The 27,967-nt window shown below is 50.0% G+C and overlaps 1 protein-coding gene across 1 annotated transcript; it reads left to right on the top strand.

The window, feature by feature from the left end:
- Window positions 1–1,898: 1,898 nt before the first annotated feature.
- FCAMR (Fc alpha and mu receptor) lies at window positions 1,899–27,933 on the top strand. Its single transcript, XM_047839857.1, has 7 exons — window positions 1,899–1,946; window positions 16,656–16,716; window positions 18,176–18,319; window positions 21,251–21,589; window positions 22,721–23,480; window positions 24,122–24,240; window positions 24,850–27,933. Exons 1-7 carry the CDS (start codon window positions 1,899–1,901, stop codon window positions 25,029–25,031), a joined length of 1,653 nt encoding a protein of 550 aa, XP_047695813.1. The 3' UTR covers window positions 25,032–27,933.
- The last annotated feature ends 34 nt before the right edge of the window (window positions 27,934–27,967 follow it).

Here is a 27,967-nt window from a genome sequence, read left to right on the forward strand (position 1 = left end):
CCATGGTCCAGATCAAGCCAGTCGTGCCTTCACCATCAGGCAGGATAAGGCTGTCTTAGCAGAAGCTGTTGGGGCCCAGGAGATATCAGAGCAATCTCACTGCACCCAGAACGCATCCCGGGAAGGGATGATTCTTCCAAGCTGTTAGGAGTCTGAGCTTTAACTTGACTGCTTTACCCACAGGTCTGAAAATGAGACAGGTTAAGTTACCATTAGTCATCAGGTTACAGCATGTTGCCAGTGTCACCTCGTCCCTGCTCTCAATACAAGTTGGCATCCAGAACAGAATGCAATTGTAAAACAGAAATTTTACTTTTATATTTCTGAGTAATACAAACGTTTTGAAACTATGGTCACCACACACACACCGACACACACACACACACACAGACAGGAGCCCCTTTCTGGGCTTTTGTTTCTTTACTGATTTAAAATATAACCTTTAAACTTAGGACAGAACTTTAAATGTGTTTGGGGCACGTTGTGTCCATGAGCAACGTAGAAGGAGATCTCTTTTCTTTCTGCTTCTAGAGAGCCCCGCACGTCCCCTTCTTCTTTCACATTCTGTATGTCCCGGTTTGCCTGGGACAGTCCCCATTTACACCGCTGTCCCAACACAATAACTTTCACTTTCAGAAGTGTCCTTGTGTGAGCAATAATTTACCTGGCCACCCTAGACATAGAGTCCTTCGGCCACAAGGTGGCAGCATCGGCCCATGGTTGAAAAAGTACGGTAGCTTGTGGGCAGTTCTCGTATCTGCGGCAGAGAAAGTGGCCTTTGCCTTAACCCAGGACAGGCTAGAGATACACCAGACCATGGAATGGGAGCCCCTTGTAATTCAAGGGTTTGTAAGGTGGTCATCTTGTCCATCCCTTGCCACGAGGCAGGCCGTGCAACTGTGCCTGGCAGCCATGGGAGAAGCTGTCCTCAGGGCTGGGATGCTTCCAGCAGGTGGAATTAGACCTTGGTTCAAGCACTTCCTGTGTGATACCCAGGGGAGGGTCCTCTCCCCCAGCAGTTTCTGAGATCCTCATCTAGAAAGCCGCTAGTCCTTGTGCTAAAGGTGTAGACCCTTTGATATATTCAATAGGCTCATGAAGATGTTTGTTTTCCAGATGATACACTGAGTGTCAACCCTTTTCTTTTTGCTTCCTGTTATTGGGTTGAATTTTGTCTGCAAAAAAGATAGGTTGAAGCCCTAACTCCCAGTAATTCAGAATGGCCTTATTTGAAAATAGGGTACATTAAAGATGCAATTCGTTAAGATGAAGCCATATAAATAGGATGGCCCCTCCGCCCAACAGGGCTGGCGAAAAAAGGAAGGGGTATAGATTGGAGACGGGCTGCCACGGGTCAAGGAATTCCTGGGAATACCAGAAGCTAGGAAAGGTAAGGGAGAATTCTCTCTTAGAGGCTTTGGAGGGATCATGGCCCACCAACACCTTGATCTTGGACTTCTAGCCTCCAGAACTGTGAGAGAATATATTTCTGTTGTTTCTAGCCACCCAGTCTGTGGTGCTTTATTAACAGGAGCCCTAGGAAACTGATGCTCTCCCCTCTCACGCTTTTGCTGATCCCAAAGTAGTATCTACGGCTGCATAGCAATACTGCCATACGCTCAGTAGCCCGAAACGACACAAATTTATTATCTCATGGTTTCTTTGAGCTCAGAGTCCCAGCGTGGCTTGGCTGAGTTCTCTGCAAGGCTGCAGTCAAGGTGTTGGTCTTACTGAGAGCTCAACTGGGGAAGCATCCACTTTCGACTTCACATGATTATTGGCAGGATTCAGGTCCTTGTGGGTTGCTGGACTGAGAGCCTCAGTTTCTTGCTGGCTGTAGGCCAAAGGCTGCCCTCTGTTCCCTGCCACATGGCCTTCTCCACAGAGCAGCTCCCAACATGGCCGCCGAGCTCAGCAGAGCCAGCAAGGGAGAGTCTCCTTGCAAGGTGGGTGGTACAATCTTATGCATCTTCATCACAGAAGTGACCTCTCATCACTTTGCTGTGTTCTATGGGTTAAAATAAGTCACATCTCACCCCGCACTCGAGGGGAAGGCGTGAATACCATAAGGCAGAAGTCCTGGGGGCCATATTCCTTAAGGAGAGTGGACAACACATTCCTGGGTGGGGAGGTTTCCAGACTGAATTTTCAGGGGCTCAAGTTTCTATGGCTCTTCTGGTTCACTGCCCACCCCCCCCCCATACATGCGAAAAATAAAAAATTATTTTTTCCTCCCCTTTCTTAAATGGGGAGCAACTTCTCCCTGGGCTGTGGAGTAACTGCCTTCCCAACTTTCCCCCTCTCTCCCTGCTGCCAGTGGAACCATGACATAGAAGGAAGCCCCTAACTCCTGAGGCAGAAGCAGAGCATGAAAGCTGAGAACAGGCTGGTCCAAGAGAAGGATCAGTCCCACGTCATGGCAGGGACAGTACTCTGCCGATTGTCTACATCTCTACATTTTCCTCAATCTCCTTTGCAGTTAGGCGGAAGCCACATGAGTAGGTCAAGCCAAGTACATGTGGTGTGGCACTCTTGGGATGACAAAATTAAAGGCCAGTATGCTTTGTCCATCCCTCACTTCCCTGACCCAGCAAACGTGGAAGACCAAGTGCTAAGAGGGGAGTGTTGCAAGATGGAGGGAATTAGGTTCCTGAGAGGGGGTTGTCCTGGGGGGAGAGCCCCCTGTCAACCCGCATTGGATGTCACTTGAATGAGAAATAATGTTTGGGCTGCTTTATCAGCCCTCAGGCAAACGTTGCAAAGAGCAGCTTAGCCAAGCACATTTGAAACCTCCAGAACCTCCATTGGGATCGAGAGATCTGCTGGGGCCCCACGGACTGTGGATTCTGTTCTATGCCACTTATAAGCCATGTGACCTTAGTCGGGTTAGCCTCTGTGCTTCATTTCCAGACCTGTGAAATAGGGTCCTACCGGTATCTTCTCATATGGCTTTTGTGAAGAGTAAATGAGTAAAACACACAGAGCAGTGGAACAGTTCTGGCTCATTATCTGTGTTACTGGCTGGCATGCAGGTATGCACTCTGGACACCAAGGGGGTGCTCCCTTTAACCTTTTCTCCAAGCTGTCAGCACAGATCCCTGGAGGCTTCTCCTTGGCCCAGGTAAAGGACTGGGCCACCCACCTCCAAAACAAGTCCCCACTTAACATCCTCCCTTCTTTACCCAACTCTCTTCCTTGCAGGCATTCCTTTCCTTTCCTCAACACCAGAGGGCACTTCATGACGGGCACCACCCGGCACTCCAGCTTGGGTTCTCAGTCCAGTTGGCAGGAGCAGGGACCAGCAGGTGACTGAACTTGAACCTGAAACCTATCACTCTGAACAAGGAGATGGGCTTCTCACCCAGCAGAGCAGCCAACCAACCAGCTGGCACACTATCCAGACCTGTCCTGGACCACTTTCACAGAGCCCTGTTCTTTTCCTTCTGAATAGTTATCAACGTTTATAATCCTGTCCTTGTTTTGATGCTGATCAGGTTAATGTCCTTCTCTCCCACTGGACTGGAAGCTCCCTGAAGAGAGGCACATACCTGTTCGGTTCACTATCCATTTCAACACCTAGCATTGTGTCTGATGTATTTATTATTGATAAATACTTGGGGACTCATTAAAGTAGTCTCTCTGTCTCTTTTCGTGCCTCCCTCTGCCCACCTACCCCTGTACCCCTGGACATCAGCCTGACCTGGGCTACTCATCACCACCATCACAACCTTATCATCTTTGGTAATTGTCACAATTTCCTAAAATGCTTTCATTTTTTTTTATTCTTATGAGTTCACTGCATAACAACAACTGCTTTACAAGATATTCTGACAAACCAATTCACCTAGAAGGGAGAGACTTAGGAGGGGAGGGTTTGCACTTCCTTGAGGCTCCAAGGTTCTTATTTATACAGTGGAAGTAGTAATACTGAGTTGAGGAGCCATTGTAATGCTTAAAGGCGATCTTGTCAGGCAAGGGGGCCCGGCAGACACATTCAATAAAGGGTCAATGTTCGCATCAGTAATACGGTACGATTTTGACCCAAAGGAATGGGGACTATCTAGATGAGCAAACAGAAGACTTTAGTGGGCTAATTCAAAGGCTAATGAGAAAAGGAGTTGATTGAATCCTGTATTTTTCCTTCTAGAATGTACAAACAATACCAGTAGGTAGGTGTTACAAGTAATTAGATTTTTCTCAGCTAGAATTTCCTAACAATTTGAAGTGTTTGAAAATGGAATTGGCTTTGTGTGAGCAACCTGTCACCGGAGGAAATCAAACTGAGGTGCTATGCCTCCCTTTTAAAAATGTCTTTGAAGATATTGTGCATCAGGTAGAGATTTGAGTTAGGTCACTTTCCCTTACACTTCACAGTTCTATGGTAATTTATGATTCTATGAGATCCTTTCCTAACTCCCCCACTTTTTTGAGAGAATTATTTTTGGACTATATGTTTGTATTGATATTTGAGCTTTCACGTTCCGTCCGTAATTAGATAGTACATTCCTTGAGGACAGTATCTTGTGTCTGTGCCTTACCACCTTCTGCCTAATGTACCCAGCATTGTGCCAGATAGTCACTGGGTGCTCAGTAAGCACTCTTTGGGTGCTCCAAAGAGGAAGGGGGGGATCCAGATGGGTCTGGCTCTCAGAGAGAAAAGCTCCCATGCTAAAGTAGGTGGGCTACAGGATGCTATTTCCTTCTCTCCTTCAAGGTAAACCTCAGCTGCATAAGTTGAACAGTTAAGAAGGAGATAACCACAGGAATGTCGTGGATTCTATCGTCCCTTTTGAAATGCGAAATGAGGCTTCATCTCTTTAGGTATCTTTGTGGGGAAGTCATTTTTTAAAAAACCCCACATGAATGAAAGATTAAGGTTAGTGATCTCTGAAGATAATTTGCCTTCTCAAATTAAGTTATTTTTTTTCACTGTAGAGCTTAAAAGGTGATAGTGTGAACAAACGGGCTTTATTCAGAATTTAAATAGGAATGAGATCCCTCATCATTATGGAGCTTACCCCACTGAAATAAGCCTGGAGGCTAAATACATCTGCTTGTTTCAGTATAAGTCGCCCTTGAGAGCCCCTTTGTGATCAAGTCCTTAGGATTTCAGGCAGGTTGGGCAGGTCCCATAACAATCTCTCTGTAAAGGAAAGCTAAACTTGACCTTTCTATTTCATACGCATTAAAGAGGCTTAAATCCAAGGAGAATGGAGACATTTTTGGAGGAGATGGGGCTCCCGGAACTTGGGATGAGACATCTGGGTGGATGATTCCCCCAAATGTATAGCTCCCAGATTCTTCTAAACCCCCAGAGTCTGAAGAGTTAGCCCTTCCCCCCACCTCCTTATTAAGAGCCAGCACTCTTGTCTCTACTCCCACTCCATCTTGGTTGAAGACATTTCAAAGACTCTCTCCACCATCCCCTCTCCCAGTCACTAGCCTTATGGCTAGGGTTAAGTCACAACATAAGCCAGCCGGGATGTTCTGGACCTGGTAATGGAAGAAGGGCATTGAAAAACAAAATGCAACTGAGTAAATTGAAAGATCTAATTGGCTTTTTGAATGATCCATGAACCAGGCTGCATACCATCCTAGCAGAGAGAAAGGCGCTCTGAGGAGCTATGCAAAATGGAAGACTTTACAAGCAAGAGGCAGGGCAATGAAGTTATTCTAGCAAAGAGTGCACTGTGTCAGGCAAGGCCACCTTTCCTTGGGGGAAGGCAGGGGTCTATCAGGCAGGTTACCTCATGAGTGCCGACCGGGTAATTCTAGATTGACTGACTAAAGGTTGAATTCCCGGGAGAACCTGAAACTATGATCGTTAGGTATTAAGTGTTGGATTGTTGAAGTGAGGCTGAGCACATTTCAACAGTGACTCCATGTTAGACCCTTAGAAAGGGAATAGACCGCAAAGAAGCCACAAGTCCTGGTCAGCAGGTACGAGCAAGAGTCAGAGGAGTTCATATGGTACCGGATTTTGAAAATGCTGTATCACAAGGGCTGAAACACAAGATAGGATAGGGAAGATTATATTGATTTGGGAGCAAATCCAGAGATACAAGGTTTAACGCCTGGCAGGGCCTCCGGGAGGTATACGACTATGCTGTTCAAATGGCTGCTAGCAGTATGGAAAAAGTGATGTCCCACGCTAGATAAAGCTGAAATGCCAGAACTGCCCTAGCAGGCGGTGGAAGAAGAAATGAAGAGGCTCAGAAAAGCCAGTATGCTAGAGTGGATATACTGTAAGGCTGATTCTGTAGGCTGTCTACCGTGACAGATGATTCTGTTCCTTGGGAAGCCCAGGGCAATACATCATTCACAAATCTAAAAGCAATGAGCTAGTGAGAAGAACACCAGCATCACCAAAAAGCTCCATCAAGAGCTTTCTAGAAGCCAGGGATGAAGACAGGAGAAGTAGGCAGGAAATTCGGCTTGGTGATATCAACGGTGATGATGGGTCCAGAACCAAAAAGGCCGGATGGATGCAGTTATTATGATGAACAGCAGGGTTGGAGTGACAGCCACAGGGGCCTGACCCGCAGAGAGTGATGGGGATGATTAAAAGAACACAGTGTTCTTTGAGGCAAAATAGACACTCAGCCAACAAAGCTGTTTCTCAGCTTGTATGATTAGAAGAAGTGAAGGATGGATGACAAGGAGACTAAAGGCGGTGGCCCAAAGAGCATGTCATGATCTCTCGCCCATTTTCTGGACCTGAGCCAGTTTTCAGACTCAGACTCAGCCAGATTCTCCGGAGACAAAACCCTGCAACATCATAACAATCATGGTCAGTAATGATTGCATCAGTCCTTTCCAAAGAAACCCGCAGTCATTTATTTGGGGAATGTATACCAGGGAAAAGGGACTCTCAAAGGTGTGGAAGACTATATCGGTAATAAAGTAAGTAAGTAAGTAAGTAAGTTAGGTCCTGGCCAAGTGGTAATTTCTCCAGCCCCTGAATGGATAATTGGGGTTGGCATGCTTGTTACTTGGATCCCTGTGATGACGTTTTGGGGTGGTGGTGGCGTTCGGAGCTGACGACCAAGAAAAAATTCTTGAAGCCGTGTTTGGGGGAGGTAAAGTCAAGAGGAAGTTGCTTAAAGGGATTTTCAAATGCTAAAGGGGACTCACAGATTCCTGGAGGCCTAGCTATTGCCAAGCTAAGATTGTTTTTCCCTCTACTAAAGCATGAACATTAAGACAGTAGGGAGTTCCTAGAGATTAGGCTATTGATAAGATTACCTTTTTCTTATAATTTACTAAGATATTTCTATACTGATGGAGAGTTACTTCCTGCAGGACTGTGACCTCCAATAGTTGACTGTTTTCCGTCCTTTCCTTTGTTCTTGGACAGGCAGTATCCCACCTGGAGGTGGGGGGGGGGCGGTTGTTTTTAGCTTCGTCTTATGTTCCCTCATCAACTGGATCTTCAGCTTATGCAGAAAGAACTGTCATAATGGGGAAGGTCAAGCAGAAGGCTCTGAAATCGTCCCACTCCCTGCCAAGATGATAAATACAAGATGATAGCACATGGGGGCAGGTGTTGATATTAATACCACACTTAAAGATTTAAAGCTTCCGTGGGGCGCCTGGGTGGCTCAGTCGGTTAAACGGCCGACTTCGGCTCAGGTCACGATCTCGCGGTCCGTGAGTTCGAGCCCCGCGCCGGGCTCTGTGCTGACAGCTCAGAGCCTGGAGCCTGTTTCAGATTCTGTGTCTCCCTTTCTCTGACCCTCCCCTGTTCATGCTCTGTCTCTCTCTGTCTCAAAAATAAATACACCTTAAAAAAGAAAGAAAGAAAGAAAGATTTAAAGCTTCCCACGGTGTCTTACTCAGTTCAATAGCTGGCCTCTGCAGAAACCTAGTGGACCCTGAAGGATGACTCTAATCTGCACACCCAATCAAATTTTGGCCCCAATTCCAGCCTCGGTGTCTATTTATCTCTCACAACAGAATTGACATGGCCTCAGGCCCATAGTATGGAGCCTTGAGGTGGTGAATGCGTCCTTTGCTACTCCCTTTGCAGAACAAGAGAGACCATCTGCATTTACATGGGTAAATAGCATGCAAATTTACAATTTTGTCCCCAGGCTGTGTTAACTGCCCTGTCCTCTGTCATAACATAGTCCACAGGGATCTGGACCATCTGGGCATCCTGAAGCATGTCACATCGATCCATTATTTATTGATGATATTGTGCTAATCAGGCCATGTGAGCAGGAAGTGGCTAGCATGTTGGAGGCGTTGGTAAGACACAGATGCCTCAGAGAATGGGACATAAGCTTATGAAGATTTGGGGACTGTCACAACAATAATATTGTGCAACGATCAGGGTCCTGCCAGAAAATCTCATCCCAAGTAAAAGACAAGATATTACAGCTTGCACTTCCTGCCACAATGAAGGAAGCACATACCTGATGGGCATCTTTGGTTCTGGAGACGGCACATAGCACACCCGGAAATACCGCTCTAGCCCACGCACTAAGTGGCATAAAATGTTTTGTCAACCTTAAAAACAAAATGGCAGGTTATTTTACCAGCCCAATGAGTTTATTTAGGAATAGGAGAGAAATTGCAATTCAGGACAAGCAAACTATGGTGAACCACAGGCAAGTTGAAAGAGACAAAGGGAAGGTCAGCTTTTATTAGGTTTCAGGAGGAAACTGGGGAGGGTTATTTTAAACAAAAGTTCATTGGAGAAGAGCCAGTGTTGGAGGTTTTGGCGGGTTCTCATCGCTATACGGGGTGGTCAGCACATTGTTGCTGGGGGCAGGGAGGGATCTTCCTTCTTTTTCTTCAAAATAGGAGATAAATTCCTATGAGAAAAAATGCCCTCCCTTGTCCAAGTAATTTTCCCTTTCTTCTCTCTACTGGTGAAGCAGGCTGCAATATGGTACATGCGTGAAAGTGCCCCCTTCCAGAATTCCTGGCTCCATTTTACATGAGGATTTCACAGCTTCTCCCTTTGAGTGGGGCCTGGAGCAGAGAAGGGCTCCGTAGCACGTCCAGGCTGATGTGGAAGCAACCCTGCTTTTTAATATCAGAGGTACAGGTGTTGGGGAAAGATGCTGTGTGGGGCTTATGGCCAGTCCCAGTGGAGGGATCACAACTTGGTCACATAGTCCCCTGGGGTTCTTTTGCAAAGCCGTGCCGTCTGCAAGGGAGATCAATGTGTCTTTGGAAAAACAATTCTTGGCATGATACCGGGCCCTGGTAAAGATGTAGTACGTGAACCCAGGACCCCAGATGAGTGTGCATCTGGAGCTGCCCATCATGAGCTGAGAGCTATTATATCCACGAAGTCATGAGGTCAGTAGGCCAGCAGCAATTCATCATAACTGGGAGCGGTGACTCACTAAAGGCCTTAGGACACCAGCCAGCTGCCTAAGTGTGAAGCCCGGCCTCACTTCAGCTGCCACTGTTGCACCAGTGTCCCCCCCCCCACCCCCCCACCAATTCATGAAGGGCCATGTAGGAGCAGACCTGATGAACCGCATGGCAGAGGAAGGCAAAAACCCAAGCTTCATTTATGGATGAGCTGGTTCAATACGTGGGTTCAAGGGGAAAGTGAACAGTACGTATGTTACAAGGAGTGGCTTTGAAAACCACTTGGCAAGAAAAAGTCCTTCCGATAGGCAGAACTTTGGGCAGTGTACCTGACGTTTTACTTTGTATGGAAGGAAAAACGGCCTGATGTTAGGCCATAGACAGAGGCCTGGATAGACAAAGATTGAAAGATTGGTTGGAGGCATGTGGATGGGTATGGGAGCGGCATGAAGTGCAAAGCTCTTTGCATCATATGCTAATGCCCACCAGAGAGTGCCCACCACGGAAGAGACCCTGAATTACCAAGCAGACAGAATGACTTGGCCATCTGACATCAGCCAACTCCAGGCACTGGCCACCATGGTGCTGGTACCAGGGACACAGGAGGGACGTAGCCACAGTTAGAGGGATGGGGCTATGCCCTGGCTCCCACAAACTGCAGAGGCTCCTATGAACCGAGGCTGAGTTTAGCCCTGTTACCAATGACCATCCAACCCACCAGCAATAGAGAAACACCCTCCCACCCCCCATATAACACCATTCCTCGAGGAGACCAACTGCCTCCTTGGTGGCAAGGTAATTATTTGAAGCCCCTTCCATCTTGTAAGGGCTCATGATTCATTATCACGGACAATGTCTATTCCAAGTAGCATCGTAATGAAATAATCCCAATCAGTAAGAAATATATTTGTTTTGATCCCCAAACGCATCACTCCAGAAAGATTGTGCTAAAGGCTGTTGCTCATGATTTTCTGCAGCGATCTATGCCAACAGCCTGATGTGAGCTCCTGTTAAGGTCTTCGGCTATACTCCTGTGAACTGTGAAATGATCTCCTGGGATTCTTTCCTCTGTGCTTTTCCTAGTGGTCTGTCCATGAACTTAAAGCATCTCAGCACCCCCCAGACTGCCTTTGGGATGTCTTCCGTATTCGGAGGGCTGTGAATGTGGCTGGATTGCCATCTTTGCTAGCTGCCAAATGATGGTGGAGGTCGTAAAAGCCTCTTAAATGTCGTTATAAAATGATTGCTGGTGTTACACAAATACTTTCTTCTCTTATCCTTTGGAGGAGTGGCGAGTCTCATAGTTCACCTTCCTCTACGAATTTCTAAGTAAGTAAGTGATCAAGGACTTCTGGTTGTGCTAATAATCCAAGTGTTTTTAACAACATTTTCTTCAGCATCCAGTATTGTGACCAGAGCTTGAGTCGGGGAGGGGGAGAAGGGCTGTGTCTATTTCGCAAACAACTAGGACAGAAAAAGCTTGCATACGTAGGTAGAGCAAGCAGAAAGCTTTGCAGTCGTGTATAAGGAGGAATAAGCTTTGTCTGCCGGCTGTGTGGACGCCTACAGCGTCTCTATGTATCGCTCTTCCTTTACTCATTAGACAACATGTTTTGGAGAGGGAAGAGAATACAGATTGTGGTACAGCCCAACTGGCTTTCCTTGCCTTGGTTAGCTTTCTGTTTTCTGATTTTTAATCCGGTGTGTCTGTTTAGCAAATAAAATCCTTTATGAAAACTGGGATTGGGGAATTGGAGGGCAGGGAATGGGTAAAATTCTTCCCAGATCTGACATTTGGTCTTACTTAATTTTTTTTTTTTTTTTTTTTTTTCTGGAGTCTGGGACTGGGAATCAGAAGGTCACAGTGTCAGAAACCTATGTAAAGAGACTTCCTGTGGCTTTCTGTCAGGCAAAAGAATTCATTTACATTCTTAAGAGTAGCCAGTGCCGAGTTTTTTCTTCCATACTCCTTCAGACAGGGGGCCATCTTGGCTCTCGGTCAGTGCTCTGGAAAGTGGCCTAGTGCTTTACAACCAATTGAACTTGATTATGGCTTATGTCTTCAGTAATCAAAAAGTCTCCAAAGTGTTCAAAAGGAGACAAACTAGAAAAAGGTATCCTTAAGGATGTAAAATGACTGCATTGTTTATAAAACGATACGATTTGACTAACATTTATTGATTTTTTAAATAATTTTTTAAAGTCTATTTATTCATTATTTTAAAAAAAAATTTTTTTTTCAACGTTTATTTATTTTTGGGACAGAGAGAGACAGAGCATGAACGGGGGAGGGGCAGAGAGAGAGGGAGACACAGAATCGGAAACAGGCTCCAGGCTCTGAGCCATCAGCACAGAGCCCGACGAGGGGCTCGAACTCACGGACCGCGAGATCGTGACCTGGCTGAAGTTGGACGCTTAACCGACTGCGCCACCCAGGCGCCCCTATTCATTATTGAGAGAGAGAGAGAGAGAGAGAGAGAGAGAGCACAAGCTGGGGAGAGGCAAAGAGGGAGGGAGACACAGAATCCGAAGCAGGCTCCAGGCCCCGAGCTGTCAGCACAGAGCCCAAGGCGGAGCTCAAACCCACAGGCCGCGAGATCATGACCTGAGCTGAAGTCAGACACTCAACTGACTGAGCCACCCAGGTGCCCCGACATTTATTTAAAAATACAAAATCGATCCAAACATGTCCTGAGAAAAATTGACTTATTTTTAATCTTTCAAATGCCAAAATGATCAAATGGCCAAAAAGGGAAAAGAAAAAAAGAAAGAATAAAGAAAGAAAGTGGTAGGCCTCTGAATAGATGAAAACCTCCAAAAAGGACTTTTTTCGAGGGTTTGATTATCAAAAGACACCTGCTCTCTGTCGCTGTAAGCTAAGCGATTAATATTATCAGCTAACATTTACCGATATTTTACTACATGCCAGGAACGTTAAATTACATGGATTGTCACACTTAATCCACCAAATAATTTATGAGGTAGGTGCTATTAGCTCCTGTTCTCAGATTAGGAAAACAGGGGCTAAAACGGATAAGCAATCTTACCCATATCGCTTTCCTGGTAAAAAGTAGGGCTGGTATATTAACTTGGAAGGAGTCTGACTCCAAAGTCTATGTGATCAACCACGATGCTCCGGAAGGAGCTGGGAATGGAAAATCTGGCCAAGCATTAACCCTCTCTTTCCACCATTCAGTTCCGGGGATAAGCAGGGCCGCCATGCACAGTGCTTCGGGTTGTGCGCTACTTAAGCATGCCATGGCTAAGGGGATGCCCTTTCCCCTGTAGATGTATTCTAACTTACATGAGAGGCGATAGGTGTTGGTGAAGATGTGAAGCTTCTAACCAAGTCCCAGGGTAGCAGCACACATCTCCGTGCACACAGGATCTGGCACGAGACCACCTTGTCCCAGCCACACGCCAGACATCCCACGGTATTATTTTTTGTCCTCTCCTATTGCTCTCGGGGACACAGCTCCTACCCCCAAACTGTCTTCCAAACCTGGAAGGGTGAATGCATGAGCCAAACAAGCTGCCACCTCTAATTATTGCGCAACAAGATGTCAACTGCCTTGATTTTTCTAAAGGAGACGTGTGCTTTCTACCTGGCACAAGGGTGCTCTCTGGGGGCCCTGGTGAGGACCTTCTTTTAGAACCAACAGAGGTAGGCATTACATCCCTTACGAGGAAAAGAGCCCACCCATGACATATTTCCCAAAGCAAAATGTTGGGGTTATGTTTAAGCCTGTCGGCCGCCCTTCCTCCTTCGGGATGAGCCCCGTGTGTCAGTGCTCTCTTTCCGTGGAGGTCATCTCATTTCCTGGACGGTGCTTTGGCTGGAGCATGAATTAGCGACTGTCAGGCATGCAGTTGAGCAGGGAGTCCGTGACCCGAACTGGCTCTCCCTGGGAGCCTAAGGGGTCAGGCCAGCAGAAGGCACCAGCTGCCCAGCCAGACCATAGGGGAATTCCTCTCCTGAATTTTCTCCCCTCCCCGGATTGTCTCATCATCACCCTACAGGGGTCAGCTAAACTGGGGCATCCTGAAAAATCTGGGGCTCTGGACTGGAGGGGAAATGAGAAGTGGAAGAACGGAGATCCGTGTGTTTTCTTTGATGCCACTGTCACCACCCCTGGAAGAGTTCTTCAAGAGTAAGTGACAGGAAGGACCACAAGGAGCCAGGGCTGGCTCCCCCCTCTAGAAGAACTAGAAGCCGAGGCCCGATGTGCCCTGACTCGCTGCAGGTGTGCAGGGGCGAGGGGCACAACTACGTCTCGCACTTGAGGCTTCCGGGGCTATAGCCCCAGCTGCTTTCCAGCGCTCCGGTGCTGCCTTCTCAGTCTCAAGGTTAGAGGGAAGACGCTAGAAGGTGTCCAAACACCAGCATCTCAAAGAGACAGAGAAAAAGAAAAGTCCGGGTGGATTTTACTTCTGGGCTGAGATGGATAGAGAAGCCTCAGCTAAGCCTGGAGAAGGACAGGTGAGATGCGGCTTCCCCCCTCCGCCTACCCCCCCACCCCAGGCTGGGGTCCTGTCTCCCAGTGGGGGGTGGTGAATTTCTGCAGCAGTTCTCAAGCATGCATTCAGGGGCCCTCCCCACAGCAGGCCGGGCTCACTCCCAGGGGGCCAGGAAAGGTCTGTGGGGTCCAGGCTGCAACATCGCCCTCCCACCTCCCGGCTCTCCTGATCCCCTCGACTCTCCCTCCCACCAGAGTGCAAGACTCCTTTGAGGCCCTAAGTAATGTAGAACCAACAAATGTCAGAAAGAGAAGGAAACATGGAGGTCCACAAAGTTCTTCTGCTATAGTGGAGACAAGGATGAATTGTTCTAGGTCATTCCATCAGCCACAGGCAAAGCAAAAGCTCCTGAGTCCTGGTTCTGTGCACTTCTCTCTGTGCCACAGGGGCTCATTTCTTTCTTGTCAGCTGCCCCAGGGGTAGGGAATAGGAGAGGAGTGGGCCTGGTAGGGGTGGGGGGGGGGGTGGGGGAGTGGGTAGGGGGTGGCCAGTAGGGATCCGGGGAGTCGTAGAGCAGCCTGTGTTGAAGACGAGATAGATGTCCTTCCTGGCAGGACCAGGGGATGAGAGTGCCCCCCCACCATGTGGCCCTCACCCCCTAAGATGTTGTGCATTATAACAAAGGCCTGTAGCCCCAGGCTGCTGAGTTAGGGCCCTCTGTATCCTGGAGAAAGGCTTTCTGAAGGTCATTGGCAGGGTGGGGGACTTGGAGACATTTCCTCCCATATAGTCTTTTCAGCCTCGATCAAGGCTAATAGCACCCTGGAGGCCTTTTATCTCACACTCTGTGCTTCCTCATTGCCCCTCGGAGGCCAGGCGGCTTTTGCTCCTGCCTAGAGATTGCTGCCCCAGGGGACTCCAGAGGAAGCGGGTGGTGTGGTCTACAGACTTTGACCTCAACCTGTGCTGTGTCAGCACCTAGTGCGTTGGGAAAACCAGCCCTAGGAACCTGGGCTTGGTGGACATTAATCAAACAAACAGATTAGGCACAGGCACACCTGGAGAGCCTCTGGGGGAGGGCAGGCAGCCAGAAAGCTCTGGACGGCACAGAGGGCCTATGGCTGCCATGGCATTGCCCAAGATGGGGGCATGAGGCATGAGGTGGAGGAGGCATGAGAAGCCCGAGGGCTTTTCCAACCCCAGCCAGTCTCGGGGCTCTACCTGGATAGAGAAGCCAAGGCTTTGGCGGGGGGTGGGGGGGGGGGGTGGGGGGGGGTGGGGGGGGTGGTTGGGCAGAGCCGAGCTGGGGTGGACAGTTTGCAGCTCCAGGGCCAACCCATGGAGCCTCTCACCCTCGTGTCCTCTACTCTCCCTTCCCTTCCCTTCTTTTCTTCTCTGCCTCCTACTTCTTGCCTCCCCCATTCCTTTTTCTCCTCTTTCAGTCTATGTCCCAGCCTGGCCAGCGGCCTTGCATGGCTTTGTCTAGTTGGGCCAGAGGGGGTGGGTGAGCATGTCCTGCCCATGGCCCAGACCGCTGACTATCTGCTCCAATCCTCAACATTAGTGAGGCAGGGATTAGAGGAGGAAGGAGACAGTGATGGCTAACTTTAGTTTGCCTTTTTTTTTTTACAGGTCCCAAGAACTGTAGGCAGTAGACAGATTCAAAGCACAGATTTTTGATTAATCAAAAAGCATCCTTGAAAACCCTAGGAGGAATACAAATGAAGTATAATGTACAATCTCTGTCTTTATAATCAGCAGACAAGGGAAGACTGTTGAGTAGGGATCAGTATGGTGTCTGTGACGGGAGTGGTCAGTTCACAATAGCTGTGTGCTGTGCTCCTACACCGTCCTGCATCCTGTTCCAGAGCCTGGGGGCAGAGATGACACGCAAAGTCCCACCCCAGGCCGGCAGGAGAGACCAGAGCAGAGGGAGGACAGGGAGGGCTTTCTAGACGTTGTGGAGAAGAGACAGATGAGGACAGTCACGCAGACAATTGCTTTTTCCGACAGCTCATTTTTAATTTTTTTTTTTAAGGTTTATTTATCTTTGAGACAGAGAGAGACAGAGCATGAAGGGGGGAGGGTCAGAGAGAGAGGGAGACACGGAATCCAAAGCAGGCTCCAGTCTCTGAGCTGTCAGCACAGAGCCCAACGTGGGGCTCGAACCCACAGACCCTAAGATCATGACCTGAGCCCAAGTCGGAGGCTCAACCGACTGAGCCACCCAGGCGCCCCCCCCCCCCCCCATAGCTCATTTTTAACTCCTTGTTACTGACCGGAGGTACACGCCCAGTGAAACAGAAGGCTTCCCTTGAAGGAATCAATCCTCTTTCTGCAAAAAAGGGGGGAAGGGGGAGGTTGCTGCTCTGCATGGAGCACACTGCCAGCACTTCCGACACAATCGAGTTTCACTTGTGCAACAACCCCCTTACGCATTTGCTCATTTCCCTGGAGAGGAGACTGACACCCCCCCCCAACCCCCAGATTCCGGGCTAGGTGTAAGCTTCAAGTGTGTGGTCTTTCCACTCTCTGTGACTCCCCCAAATTCGGAGCTCCACGCTGGCAGGCGGGTGCGGGGGCTGGGATCCTACAGGGGGAATCCACCTCTTCTGAACCCAGAAACCCCAAGGGTAGGGGCGTTGTAGCCTTGGTGGTGGTGACCCAGGCCAAACACGCGTGCTTAGGAGTGAGAGATGGAGTCACGCTGGTCTCAGAGGGGGCAGTTCCCGCCCTGCTCTTGGTTGGATGTAGCCCATCCAGCCGCAGCGCTGAGCAAACTGAGGTCCTGGAGAGAGAAGGGGCTCGGCCCAGGTCTCCCTGCTCCGCACCCTCTCAGGCTTTGTCCACTGCAATGTTTTTTGCAGGTCACCAAGCAGAGGGCAGGATGGAAATTGCCCATCTTCCTCACGCTGTGCCTGTTGCAAGGTGAGTCCCAAACCCAGCCCAGACTCAGAGCTTGTGGGATGAGCCCCGTGCCTTCCAGGCTGCAGAGATTTCTGGCGGGCCCTCGGTGGCTTTCAGGGCTCCCACGGAAGTTTTGGGCATACCCCGGCTTTCTCTCCGGGGATCCAAGGCCCTGCAGTGGATCCAGGGAGTGGTCAGATCTAGGCCCAGGGGGAATGGGAGAGGCAAGAGAGAGGGCGTGTGCCTGTTTTGATCTTTTCTAGAAGATTCACTGTCTTGCTATGCCCACTATCTCTGCTCTCTTCCATTCACGTTGATGGCTGAAAGTCGGCTGCATTTGCAAGATAAGGGTTCCAGGGCTTGTGTATAAAAGACGACAGGCAGAGGGCTCATTCCCACTCATTCAAAAAACACTCAGTGCCAGGCCCAGTACTGAGGACTTAAAGGTGCAGATCTGTCCTACATGAAACAGTTTGGAGTTGACAAAGAAACGAGATGGGTCAATAAAATTTACATCTATGCATTTACTGATTTAGTCAACATACATTTATGGAGGGCTGACCGTATGCCCTGCGCTAAGGGCGGGTAGATGAAAGAATCTTGCCAATAGGTGCTGGCAGGCTGGTGTGGTGAGCCTGGCCAGGTATAGATCCGGCTCAGATGACAAATGGCCTTATGTGCTGTGGTCGGCATTTTATTTTATTTTAATGTTTATTTTTGAGAGAGAGAGAGAGAGATCACAAGTGGGGAAGGGGCAGAGAGAGAGAAAGACACAGACTCCGAAGCAGGCTCCAGGCTCTGAGCTTTCAGCACAGCCAAGGGCTCAAACTCACAAACCGCGAGATCGTGACCTGAGCCGAAGTCAGATGCTTAACGGACTGAGCCACCCAGGCGCCCCAAACAAATCAGAATTTTAATGAATCAAGGGTAGCTAATACAGGAGCAAGAACTCTGTACTATAATCAGACCATCTCTTTATTTTAATCTCCCCCCAGCCCCTTTAAAATTTTTCCGTAGAAACCAAAGCCCCCAGATGAAAACTCAGGCAGGCCCATGATTTTTCTGTTAACATATTAGTGTAGGTGAGAGTTCTGACTGAATTTCTTTCACTCTCGAATGCTAAATTTGAAGTTCTAAGTGTGCAGTTAAATATTTTGGTTGGCCCTTTAGTCTTCCTTCAACGATATGCCCCATCATCTACCCAAGGCCTACGGTCAGGAAGACGCTGCAGGGGGGACGCGGTGGCCGTCTTCTCTGTTCCTCTCTTCTGCCTCCTCCCCATGTTGGCAGTTGGGGCTCGTCACCCCAGCAGGGTCCCAGGAGCAAAAGGGAGGAGGGGCAATAGACAGGGAGCTCTTGCGTGCTGGGGTAGCCTGGAGCTCTCTGGCCTGGCAGGAGTTTAGAGCTGGCTCTTTCTTTTGTGGGTGCATTTGTGAACTTAGATGGTCCCCTGATGGCCCATCTCCTCCCTTCGCCCCAGGTTCTGCTTTGACCCCTCCACAGAGAAGACCCCATCTCAGATGCCTGCGGACCGTCTCTCTGCCCTCTGCACCCCGCCTCTGGGCCAAGGAAACACTCACTCCTTTCTCACCCCTCTGCGGGAGAGGGAAGACATCCATCGCAGGTGCAATGACTCTCCCTCTGTCCTGCCTCAAACCTCTTGTGCTCTCTCAGACAGAGTCCGTCTCCGGTCCATGGCTGCCCCACATCTGCACCCCCCCCCCCAACTTGCTCCTCTCTGGGAGAAGCCATAGCCACAGACGACTGCCGGGAAATGATGGGTGAATGAGTTCAGGGCATCTGTCTCCACTGAAGGGCAGAGAATCTGCATCAGGGGCCTCAGATGGCACCACGTTGATCTAAAGTGCTGGCTCTTTCTTTAATTTCCATAGGTGACTAATAAAAATTCCAAATGACACGGGGGCATCTGGATGGCTCAGTCCATTAAGCATCCTACTTCGGCTCAGGTCAAGATTTCATGGTTCATGGGTTTGAGTCCCGCATCAGGCTCTGTGCTGACAGCCCGGAGCCTGGAGCCTGCTTCGGATTCTGTCTCCCCCTCTCTCTGCCCCTCTCTCTGCTTGTGTTCTCTCTCGCTATCTCTCTCTCTCTCTCCCTCAAAAATAAAGAATAAAACATTAAAAAATAAAAAAAATCCAAATGACATATAATACATACCAAATACATTCCCAATTATACATAATATAACATATATAACTTAATTATGTATAACTAGGAGCTACTGATCAGTAATCTGCTGAGTTCTTAAGGGCAAGTTAAATTTGGTATTAATAAAAGAAAAAAAATGTTCATTGCAAGAGCTGATTACAGACTCTTTCTTTTAAAGTTTATTTTTGAGAGAGAGAGAGAGAGAGAGAGAGAGAGAATCCAAAGCAGGCTCTGCGCTGACAGCAGCGAGCCCAATGTGGGGCTTGAACTCACAAACCATGAGATCATGACCTGAGCTGAGCCACCCAGGAGGTCCTGGTTAAGGATTCTCAATCAGCTTTCTACAGGGAGGTCAGACTGCCCCGTCCTGCCGATTCGTGGAAGAGACATACCAAAGATTGTCTCGTGTGTGCCACAAGTAGATCACAAGAATTCCTGAAAGCTAGGGCACAAACACTTTATCAGGGCACTACCAATGTTGTCCTGAGATGGTCCTTGTTTGTAACTGAATATTCTTGACTCTCAATGATAAATTGCCACTTACCCTGATTAAGAGCGGCACAGTTGGTGATGCGTCATGTAATTACACCTACCGTGAATATTGATATAGTCGTGGCTTTTATGGCCCTGAGTCTTCTAGAATTAGACCTCCGGACATACGCAACAGGCAGGGCCAGCTCGACGAGCTAAGAGGGCTGGGTTTAATGCTCTGCTATTACCTGGTGAACAAGGGGTTAATAATTTTGCAACAAGGGGCTCCGCATTTTCATTTGGAGCTGGGCTTTGCAATTATGTAGCCACTACGGGCAACAGGATATTAAACTTGGGTATTAAACTGAACCTACTTGTCTTGCCGAGGCTCTAAAGACACTGACCGAATTGATACGCACCAGGTACCCACAGCCTAAAACAAGATATTCTGCTGCCTGGGCAGGAACACGCAGAGCGGTTATGAAGCCGGTTGTCCCTGCAATAGCCCGCCGTGTAGCCGTCTGAAGAATCGTGAGCCCCCAGCAGAGCTCACCGGGAGAGCCGCTTTGGAGAGAGATGTCCATGTGTTGCGCCCTCCTCCACTTGCCTGGGGAGACAGGAGGGATCGCTGCCCCCTCCTGTTCAGCCAAGTTCAGAGAAGAAATCTGTAGGAAGACACTCAGCGAGTTTTTCCTATGTCCAGCTTCTCCTGACAGCAGAACAAAGGCGTTTCCTGGAACCTGCCGAAAGGAGCTGGCCTGGGGACTCTTCCACGAAGGCCACCCAGAAAGGACTGTGACCCCAAAAGGAAGGGCAGGTGGCCAGCCGTCATAGGTTTAGTGGTGGGCGGGGGGGGGGGGGGAGGCCCAAAAGGCCAGTCGGAGAGACAGTTCTTGCCAGGAGGGAACTGCAGCCAGAGGCCATGGAAGGGTCTGGGAGGCAAAAGTCCCAGGAAGAGCTCTGGCCGCCCGTGTGCCCAGAGAGCATGGCGAACAGAGCACAACTCTCCGCCTCACCTTCCCCTCTGTTCCTCTGTACCCAGTCCCCGATGGGCCTAAACACCAGTTTTGAGTAGAGCAAAGAGACTGGAACGGCAGCCAGTCGTTGGACTGGACTGACCTTACCACCCTGGGCCAGGCTGGACTTTTTCCCCATCCGAGGGAGACCGTGAGAGTTACCACGAGTGAGGTTACGCCTGCGATTCATCAAGCAGCAGAGGCCGTGCGAAGAGACAGTGAGAGACACGACAAGCCTCGTTTCTGCTCGCCCCAGAGCGAGTTAATGTCATTCAGTAAACAGGCTACGGGCAGGTTCAACCACGATTTCCACCTGTTACCAAAGCGGGTGTGTTCGCAGGCCCGGTCAGCTGGGCGTTGATGGGGGCATGTGGTTGTTTACCCTCTGCCGGAAAATGCGGGGGGCGAACACATCCCCAGTCACCGGTCTGGGGATGTACCCACCCAGGGGACCGGGATACCGGTGTTTCAGGCACCCTCTCCGCTCGGGGGGAAAGCACACTAACCTGTTCTTACCGTCGAACTCTCTCTTGTGTATTCACTCCACCAACCAGACTGCAGCCCTCTTGTCAGATGTTGACCCAGGCCCCCCGGACGGACTCGTAGGAGAAAGTCTGGCGCATGATAGGAGCCAGCTAACAGTTGGAAAGAGTATTCCTGCATTTCTGTCTCTCACATGGGGCCCCGGATACAGCTGCATTCCGTATCTTGGGGTACTCCCGATCCAGGGGCTAAGCTCTGACATTTCTATGTTGATTCTTCCTCGCCTCACTTTCACGAGGGTGTTTTTCTGGCCTATTCCCTAATTCCGACAGAGTCTGGGGCTCGTACCTCTGCACCGTGACCTTTCGCGAATCTCCCTTCCCTCTGACCATTTTTTTCCCTCTCTCTGCCCGCAGACGCAAACGCACTGAAGGGCCCGAGGCTGGTGTCCGGGGAGCCGGGGGGAACTGTCACCATCCAGTGCCATTATGCCCCCTTGGCCATCAACGTATACGAGCGGAAGTACTGGTGCCGTCTCAGTCCCCTGACGTCGTTCTGCCACACCATTGTGTCCACCACCGGCTATGCTCATCTTGGCTACCGTGGCCGCGTGACGTTTGCAGACTTCCCGCAGAGAGGCTTGTTTGCGGTGAGGCTGTCCCAACTGTCCCCGGATGATGTGGGCCGCTACCGCTGTGGCATTGGGAAGAGAAACGACATGTTCTTCTTCAGCATGAATCTGACCGTCTCTGCAGGTACGGGCTGACGGCGGGTGGGTCAAGTCTGGTGAGGGGAATGCTGGGAAGGAGAAGGTGTGGGAGAAGACGGTCCGGTCCAAGAGGCCCTTAAACCTGAGGGGAGCGATGAGGAAAAGCTGGGGGTGGGGCAAGGGCTTTAAGAAGTAGGCTTTCAGGGGCGCCTGGGTGGCTCAGTCGGTTGAGCATACAACTCTTGGTTTCGGCCCAGGTCATGATCTCACAGTTGCGTGAGTTGAAGCCCCATGTCTGGCTCTGCACTGGCAGTGAAGAGCCTACTTGGGACTCTCTCTCTTTCTCTCTCTCTCTCGCCTCCTCTGCCCCTCCCCTGCTTGCTCTGTCTCTGTCTCTCTCAAAATAAATAAATAAACTAAAAAAAAAAAAAAGTAGGCTTTCATTTCAGAAAGAAATTACCTTCGAGAAGGTAGATATTAGGAAACACTTCCAAAATGAATGCATGCAGACTGCCTCACCCAAATCCCCCCACATTTTGTGGCATGTGTTTTTGGAGAGGACTCCAAGAAGTTGAATTGAATAATACGGCTTCTTAGGCGCATGGTGTCTCTTTGTTCAGACAAGCAGAGCAGGTAAGAGATGCGGGACAAAAGAGGCTCTTCCTGAGACCGAGCCCCTTAGCAGACATCTGACAGCTTCGAGATCCATGCTCTGTGTGGCAGGTTCCAGAGAAGTGACCCAGATCGGGCACCCAGAGCCTGGGGAAGGGCGCCCAGGCAGTGGAAGACCAGGAGAGAGGCAGCGCCAAGGATTGCATTTGTCTTGTTCAATGTCACTCTAACCATCTGCTGAGATTGGCTGCTCTATTTGAGGACCCGTATGTGGTGGGCTGTGGGAAAGAGGCCAGTATGGGCATGCAGGACAGCCCAGTAGAGACTGTGGGCATAAAAAAGAGAGAGAGAGAGAAAGGACCATAAAATGTCAACATTTGCAAAAAGATTAGAGATTCCACCCGGTTTTCCCCTATTTTTATTTTATCCAACATATTGACCCAAGACTGTGTTGCTTAATGAGGATGCATTCCTTGGGGCAAACACTTTAAGCCTGGGATCTTTTGCTAAATCCTGTAGGCAGCTGGGATAGCCTTCCTATGCGGTCTCCTTCCGCCATTGACAGGTCTTTCCAGTGCCGTCCCCCCACCCACTCTGGCTGCAGGTGAGCTCGTCGTGGCATCCCTTGGAACAGCAACACCGGCGGCCAACAGATGGACCCCAGCAACCTCCCGGATGACAGAAAGACAAGGAACAGGATTCCACAGAGTTGCTCTGACTCCAGGAACCAGGAAAACAACAGCTTCCGCTGAGGGCAGGCAGACCCCAGGAACAACTGGGGCAGCAGCTCTAGGGACAGGTAGTCGGGTAGAGAGTTCTGTCCGGACAACAGTCCCCATTCCAGAGAGTTCGGCTTCACCCATCGGAGATATGTCCAATACGACAGAAGGTGTTTGGGTGTGGGACACCAACGGCTCGGTAGGGGATTCGGGCAGGCCCAGCGAAGAAGGGAGGGAGATGACAACTACTGAGGCCGATAGGCCCCAAGAAGAAGCAGAGAGGGTCAGAACAGCTCTGGATGTAGTTGGGAAGGTCATAGGGACCATCAGGCCAACAACTCTGGTCTCAGAAAAACGGGTGCAGGAAATCTTGCAAGAAGCAACAGCCATTGCTAAGCCCCAAGCCCTGGGCTCTATTGAAAGAACTACCCCAGCTGCAGGCGTGTGGACCCTGGGGCCCTACAGCATACAGGTGGCGTCTGAGGAGGGAGCTACCGAAGGGGACCTAGACACGCCTGCTGGATACAGCGATCCCCAAGCAACACCGAGCCAGGCCCCGGCAGCTGGGCCCAGGAGGCCCCTGGGCAAGGGGTATTCCATGAAGAGGTAAACTCCCAGCCCCTCCTCTCTGCCCTACTCCAGGCATGCCCCTCCCTGGGCTGACCTCTGCGCACCCCCCCCCCCCCCCCCCCCCCGCTCACTTCTCTCCCTTTGTCACCTCAGGACAGCAAAGGGCAAGGCCCATAAACATCACAGACCCTCCCTTGTTCAAGGCTCCTTGCTAAGAAACCCTGAGTATTTTCATGTGGTTTTCAAGCAAAGATCAAAACAAAAGTGTAACAGAATATTTAGGTGGAACCTTTGGGACTTTTTTCTAAAAGATGAGGAACAAAAGCTCCAGACAGGGGAGGTACTTGCTGAAGCCACAGGGGAAGACCGTGAAACCATGGGGCAGAGCCCCATGCCCAGGGTGGATTCCCTGCCTCTCACTCAGTCCTCTGTCCCACGGTGACACAGAGTGGCCCCCACCTGCCTCACACTCGGTGCAGTAGGGACAAGACGGGGGCTCCCGTCCCAGCTCTGCTACGAACCCGCCGCGGGAATAAGGGGAGCCAACTTCCCTTGCCTCAGCTTCTCACCCGTAAAGCGAGGGGCGAGGGCCGAATGGCCTTCGGTCCCCTGTCCAGCTCCCGCCCGCCCGCCCTCCCCTGCACTCTTCTCATCCCCACCTGTTACTCCCACTCCAGGGCTTCTCCAGGAGAGAAAAACATCTCTCGGATCCTGACTCCTGTCTCTACGGTGCTCTTCCCCCTCACGCTTGTGGCTCTCGTCCTGTTGCAAAGGAGGCTCCGGATAAACGGGACCTGTGAGTTGAGCCGAGGAGGGAGTGCTTGTTCCCACCGGACACCCTCCGGACTGGGTGGGGTCCCGACTGGTAAAAGTGCTAAATTCTAGACAGAGCCATTTAACCGAGCCATTCATTGGCCTTGGTTTCTCAATGAAATGGGAAAATCAGTTATGCCTCAAAGGCACCCCCGGGCAGAAGGAGAAGCTCTTTCAGAGGATGGCAAGCCATAAGCTAACGGTGGGCATGGGAAATGCATGAGCCATGCCGGCAGCAGGCAACAGGAGCACAGGGACCAGGTGCGGGGAGCAGACCACATTTGCACCCTCTGCGTCATGGCCCAGCCAAAAGCCTCTTCCGGCTAGGTCTCCGTACTCCTCAAGGGAGTGTTCCGAGGTGTTTAGCTCTGATGAAGAGAGGGCGAGATGTTCCGGGAGCAAGTGGAAGAGGCTGAGGTGCTCACACCCAGGACCTCGAAGGCCTGGCCCAATCCTTTTCAATCCAAGGGCTCGGTTGCAATTCATCTGTGTCAGGAAGTTCCCAGAAGGTTGTAGGGGTTGGGGGGTGGGGTACTCAGGGAATCGCATTCAGTTCCCAGTTATCCTCACGGCATGCTCTGTGTCTGTGCAGCTCAGGAGACAGAAGGGACAGCAGGGGTCACCTTGATTCAGATGACACATTTCCTGGAACTGAGCCTCCAGCCAGACCAGCTGCCCCACGTAGAGAGGAAGATATTCCGGGATGAGTCTCCTCCTCAGGCCCGTCTGACTGTCCCCGAGAGGCACCCTGGCCCCCAAGGAGTGGAACAATAAGCTGTTCAGTCCCCATGGAAAGAGAGCCAGGACGAAACAGCATGACTTCAGCCTTTTTTCATCCTTCCTCCACCTATACAGAGGGAAGCAAATGGACTGGGGAAACAGAGGCTGGCCGTCCTTGGGCCTAGGAAAGTCAAGCATTTCCCACAGCCAAAGGTGGTATATGACTCAAAGGAGGCTGCAAGAAAGGATTTCTTAAACATTGGCGGAGGTCACCTAGGAGAGCGTGGAACTTCCATTTCCAGGAGTTTGAAAATAGAGGAGGCTTCCAATTGCTACGAATTCTTAGCCATCATTCCTACTCCTTGCTAGGCATCCCCTTTTCTCAGGTCTGTTAGCATTCAGCCTGCTGCACACATTTATTTAATCATATTCACGTACACGAGGCTTGCCTTCTCAAGAAGATTCTAAGCTCCTTTAGGGCAGTAATTGTGTTTGACTCACATCATTATGTCCCCAGAGAACTTCCAATTCAGTAGGGCGCCCAGTAAGTACTTGTGCTGAACGGCTGACCAGAGGGCATGGGCTCAGTGGCCTCCGAGGTATTCTGAGTCCCCCTTCACTCCCCTCCAGTCCCCCAGAGGACTCCATAGGCAGGTGTTTTCTCCATAGAAACGAAAAGGCACAACCCCCATTCCTCAAATCATCCCCCCACATTTGGGCCCATAGTCATCATGCTACAGACCTTTTGACCTAGGCAAAATTTTCTGGGATTTTCCTAAATTCATGGGCAAGGAGGGTATTTTTCAGTAGATTCTCACCTTTTTCATAAAGCTCCCCTTGTTCAACGGCTTCTGAATCCTTGAGATCAAGGACTGTTGATGAAGTTGGGAAATGACCATTTGGGGGAGGGAGGGGGGTGGATGGCAGAGAAGGTGGCCAGAAGGAATTTTATGTGGATTCTGCTTCTATAACCTTTTCATCCCATGCCTATTGGGGAACTTTCACTCCATCCTTGGTCCCACTGTCTTTCAGGCATTACATCGGCTCTTTTGTTTTGCCGAATCTTGTAACCAACTGTCTGAACTTCATGTTTGGGCAAAGCAGCCTTTGAGCAATGGAAGAGAAAGAAAAGGAAGGCTCCAATGTCAAGTTGAGAATTGTCAAGTGGACATTTCCAGAAGGATCAGCCCTGCCTCCTAGGCTGTCAGCAACACCAGAAACACTTTGTTAACACATCCTCACAGCTGGTGCTGAACCCGGACACTCTCCCCAGAAAACCGTGGAGATTTAGTCTTCAAGTTTGGAGAGAGAGACCCCAATGTTTTGGATACGTAGGGAAGTTGAAAACATCTGACCAAACAGAATCACAGAATTTCAGAGCTAAAAGGTCCTTAGAAGTTAACCACTCCAGGGTGAGGTAACTGAAGCCTTGCGGGGGAGAAGGAAGTTGTTTTTTTTTTTTTTTAATTTTTTTTTTTTTAACGGAAGTTGTTTAAACCCAGTTAGGAATAGAGGAAGGCTCAGAAAAGAGAGCTCATAACCTTGATTTAGTGCTTTCTCCACTTCGTCACTGCTAAACAATGTATCAAAGCAAAACTAGTTAAAAATAAATCAATGACACCACTATGGCCTTGCTCCACACCATTTTCATGAATGCTGAAAAACCTGTAAGAGATAGAGAGATAAGGCAGCCACATTAACCCATTCAACCAATAAGGAAGCGGGCCCTGGAGGGTATGTAATACAGCTAAGGTCGTTTGGCTTATTAGAGGTGGGGACAGACTGAGACCCTCCCCCCCCCCCCCCCCCCACCCTGGATCACTCAGTGCAGGATCACTCCACCTAACTGGTGTTTACCAGGGGCGTCCACAGAATGCTAGCTTCTCAAGATTGTTAAGAGGTATTCTGAGGGGGGGAACAAAAAAAGCTTCGGTAGATCAAACAAGTTTGGGAAATGCTGGTTAAAGAATAAACAAGTTTCTTTTGCGTAGGACTTTTTGGAGCCTCTAATCCACTAAGATGCATTGCAAATAGCCGTGGGGTGTGGGGACATGATGAGTGTTTTCCCAGTGTTTTGGACTATTGTGTGTTGGTGAAGCAATCTCACTGGACCAGGATCCTCAGATCACTTACTGCTTGGGGAAGTTGGCTGCACTAAGGCAGGGGTCAGCACCCCTTTTTCTGTAAAGGGCACGATAGGAAACACTTTAGACTCTGTAGGACACACAGCGTCTGTTGCAACTCCACAGTTCTGCTGTTGTAGCACTGAAACAATGACTCTGACGGTGTGCCAACAACATTTTATTTACAGAGATAGGTGGCAAGCTGCATCTGGCTCCGGAGCCACGATTTGCCAAGCCCTGAACTAGCACACAAGACTCCGATGTGAGGGATCAGACCCTCATTCTTCCTCAAAAGCTGCCCTTGCCACGCTGCTCAGGGACCTCTCCTTTCTCCGAATCCCTGTAACACTTTCTGCTTGGGGTTCAGCAGTCGGGGCACCCGGCCTGACTGCCCCATCTTGGGGAAAGAGGGGACCGGCTCGGCAAGGGTGTTGGCCGCGTGGCTGGAGTCGGGAGCGGCTTCTAGAAGTAGGACCAGGTGCATTAGGGAAAGCTGAGGTCCACCGGCAGGGGACGAGCTAGTACAAGTTCAAAGGGTCAGAGCAGAGCCAAGATTAGAGTCTCAGGGCCTACTGTTCGGAGCCGGGCAGAGATAAGATTTGAGGGAAATTCTCACCTGGAAGGAAATGGGGCAGCCCCATGTCTTTACAGCTCTTCTTTATGGGCTCCCTGATAAGCTGGTGTGACGCGGGAGTAAGACAGACAGAGCAGGCGGGCTCCACCACTCGGTATTGTTGTCCGTGACTTGTTTTTCCTCTTCCTTCCCCCGTTAGCACGATACATCACTGGGATGCGAGGCAGGGAAACATCCATCGCTAGGCTGGAATCAAGGAAGTCTCTCTTTTTTTTTGTTTGTTTTTTCTTCAT

This window comes from Prionailurus viverrinus, chromosome F1, assembly GCF_022837055.1.
Source record: "Prionailurus viverrinus isolate Anna chromosome F1, UM_Priviv_1.0, whole genome shotgun sequence".
Classification (NCBI taxonomy): domain Eukaryota; kingdom Metazoa; phylum Chordata; class Mammalia; order Carnivora; family Felidae; genus Prionailurus; species Prionailurus viverrinus.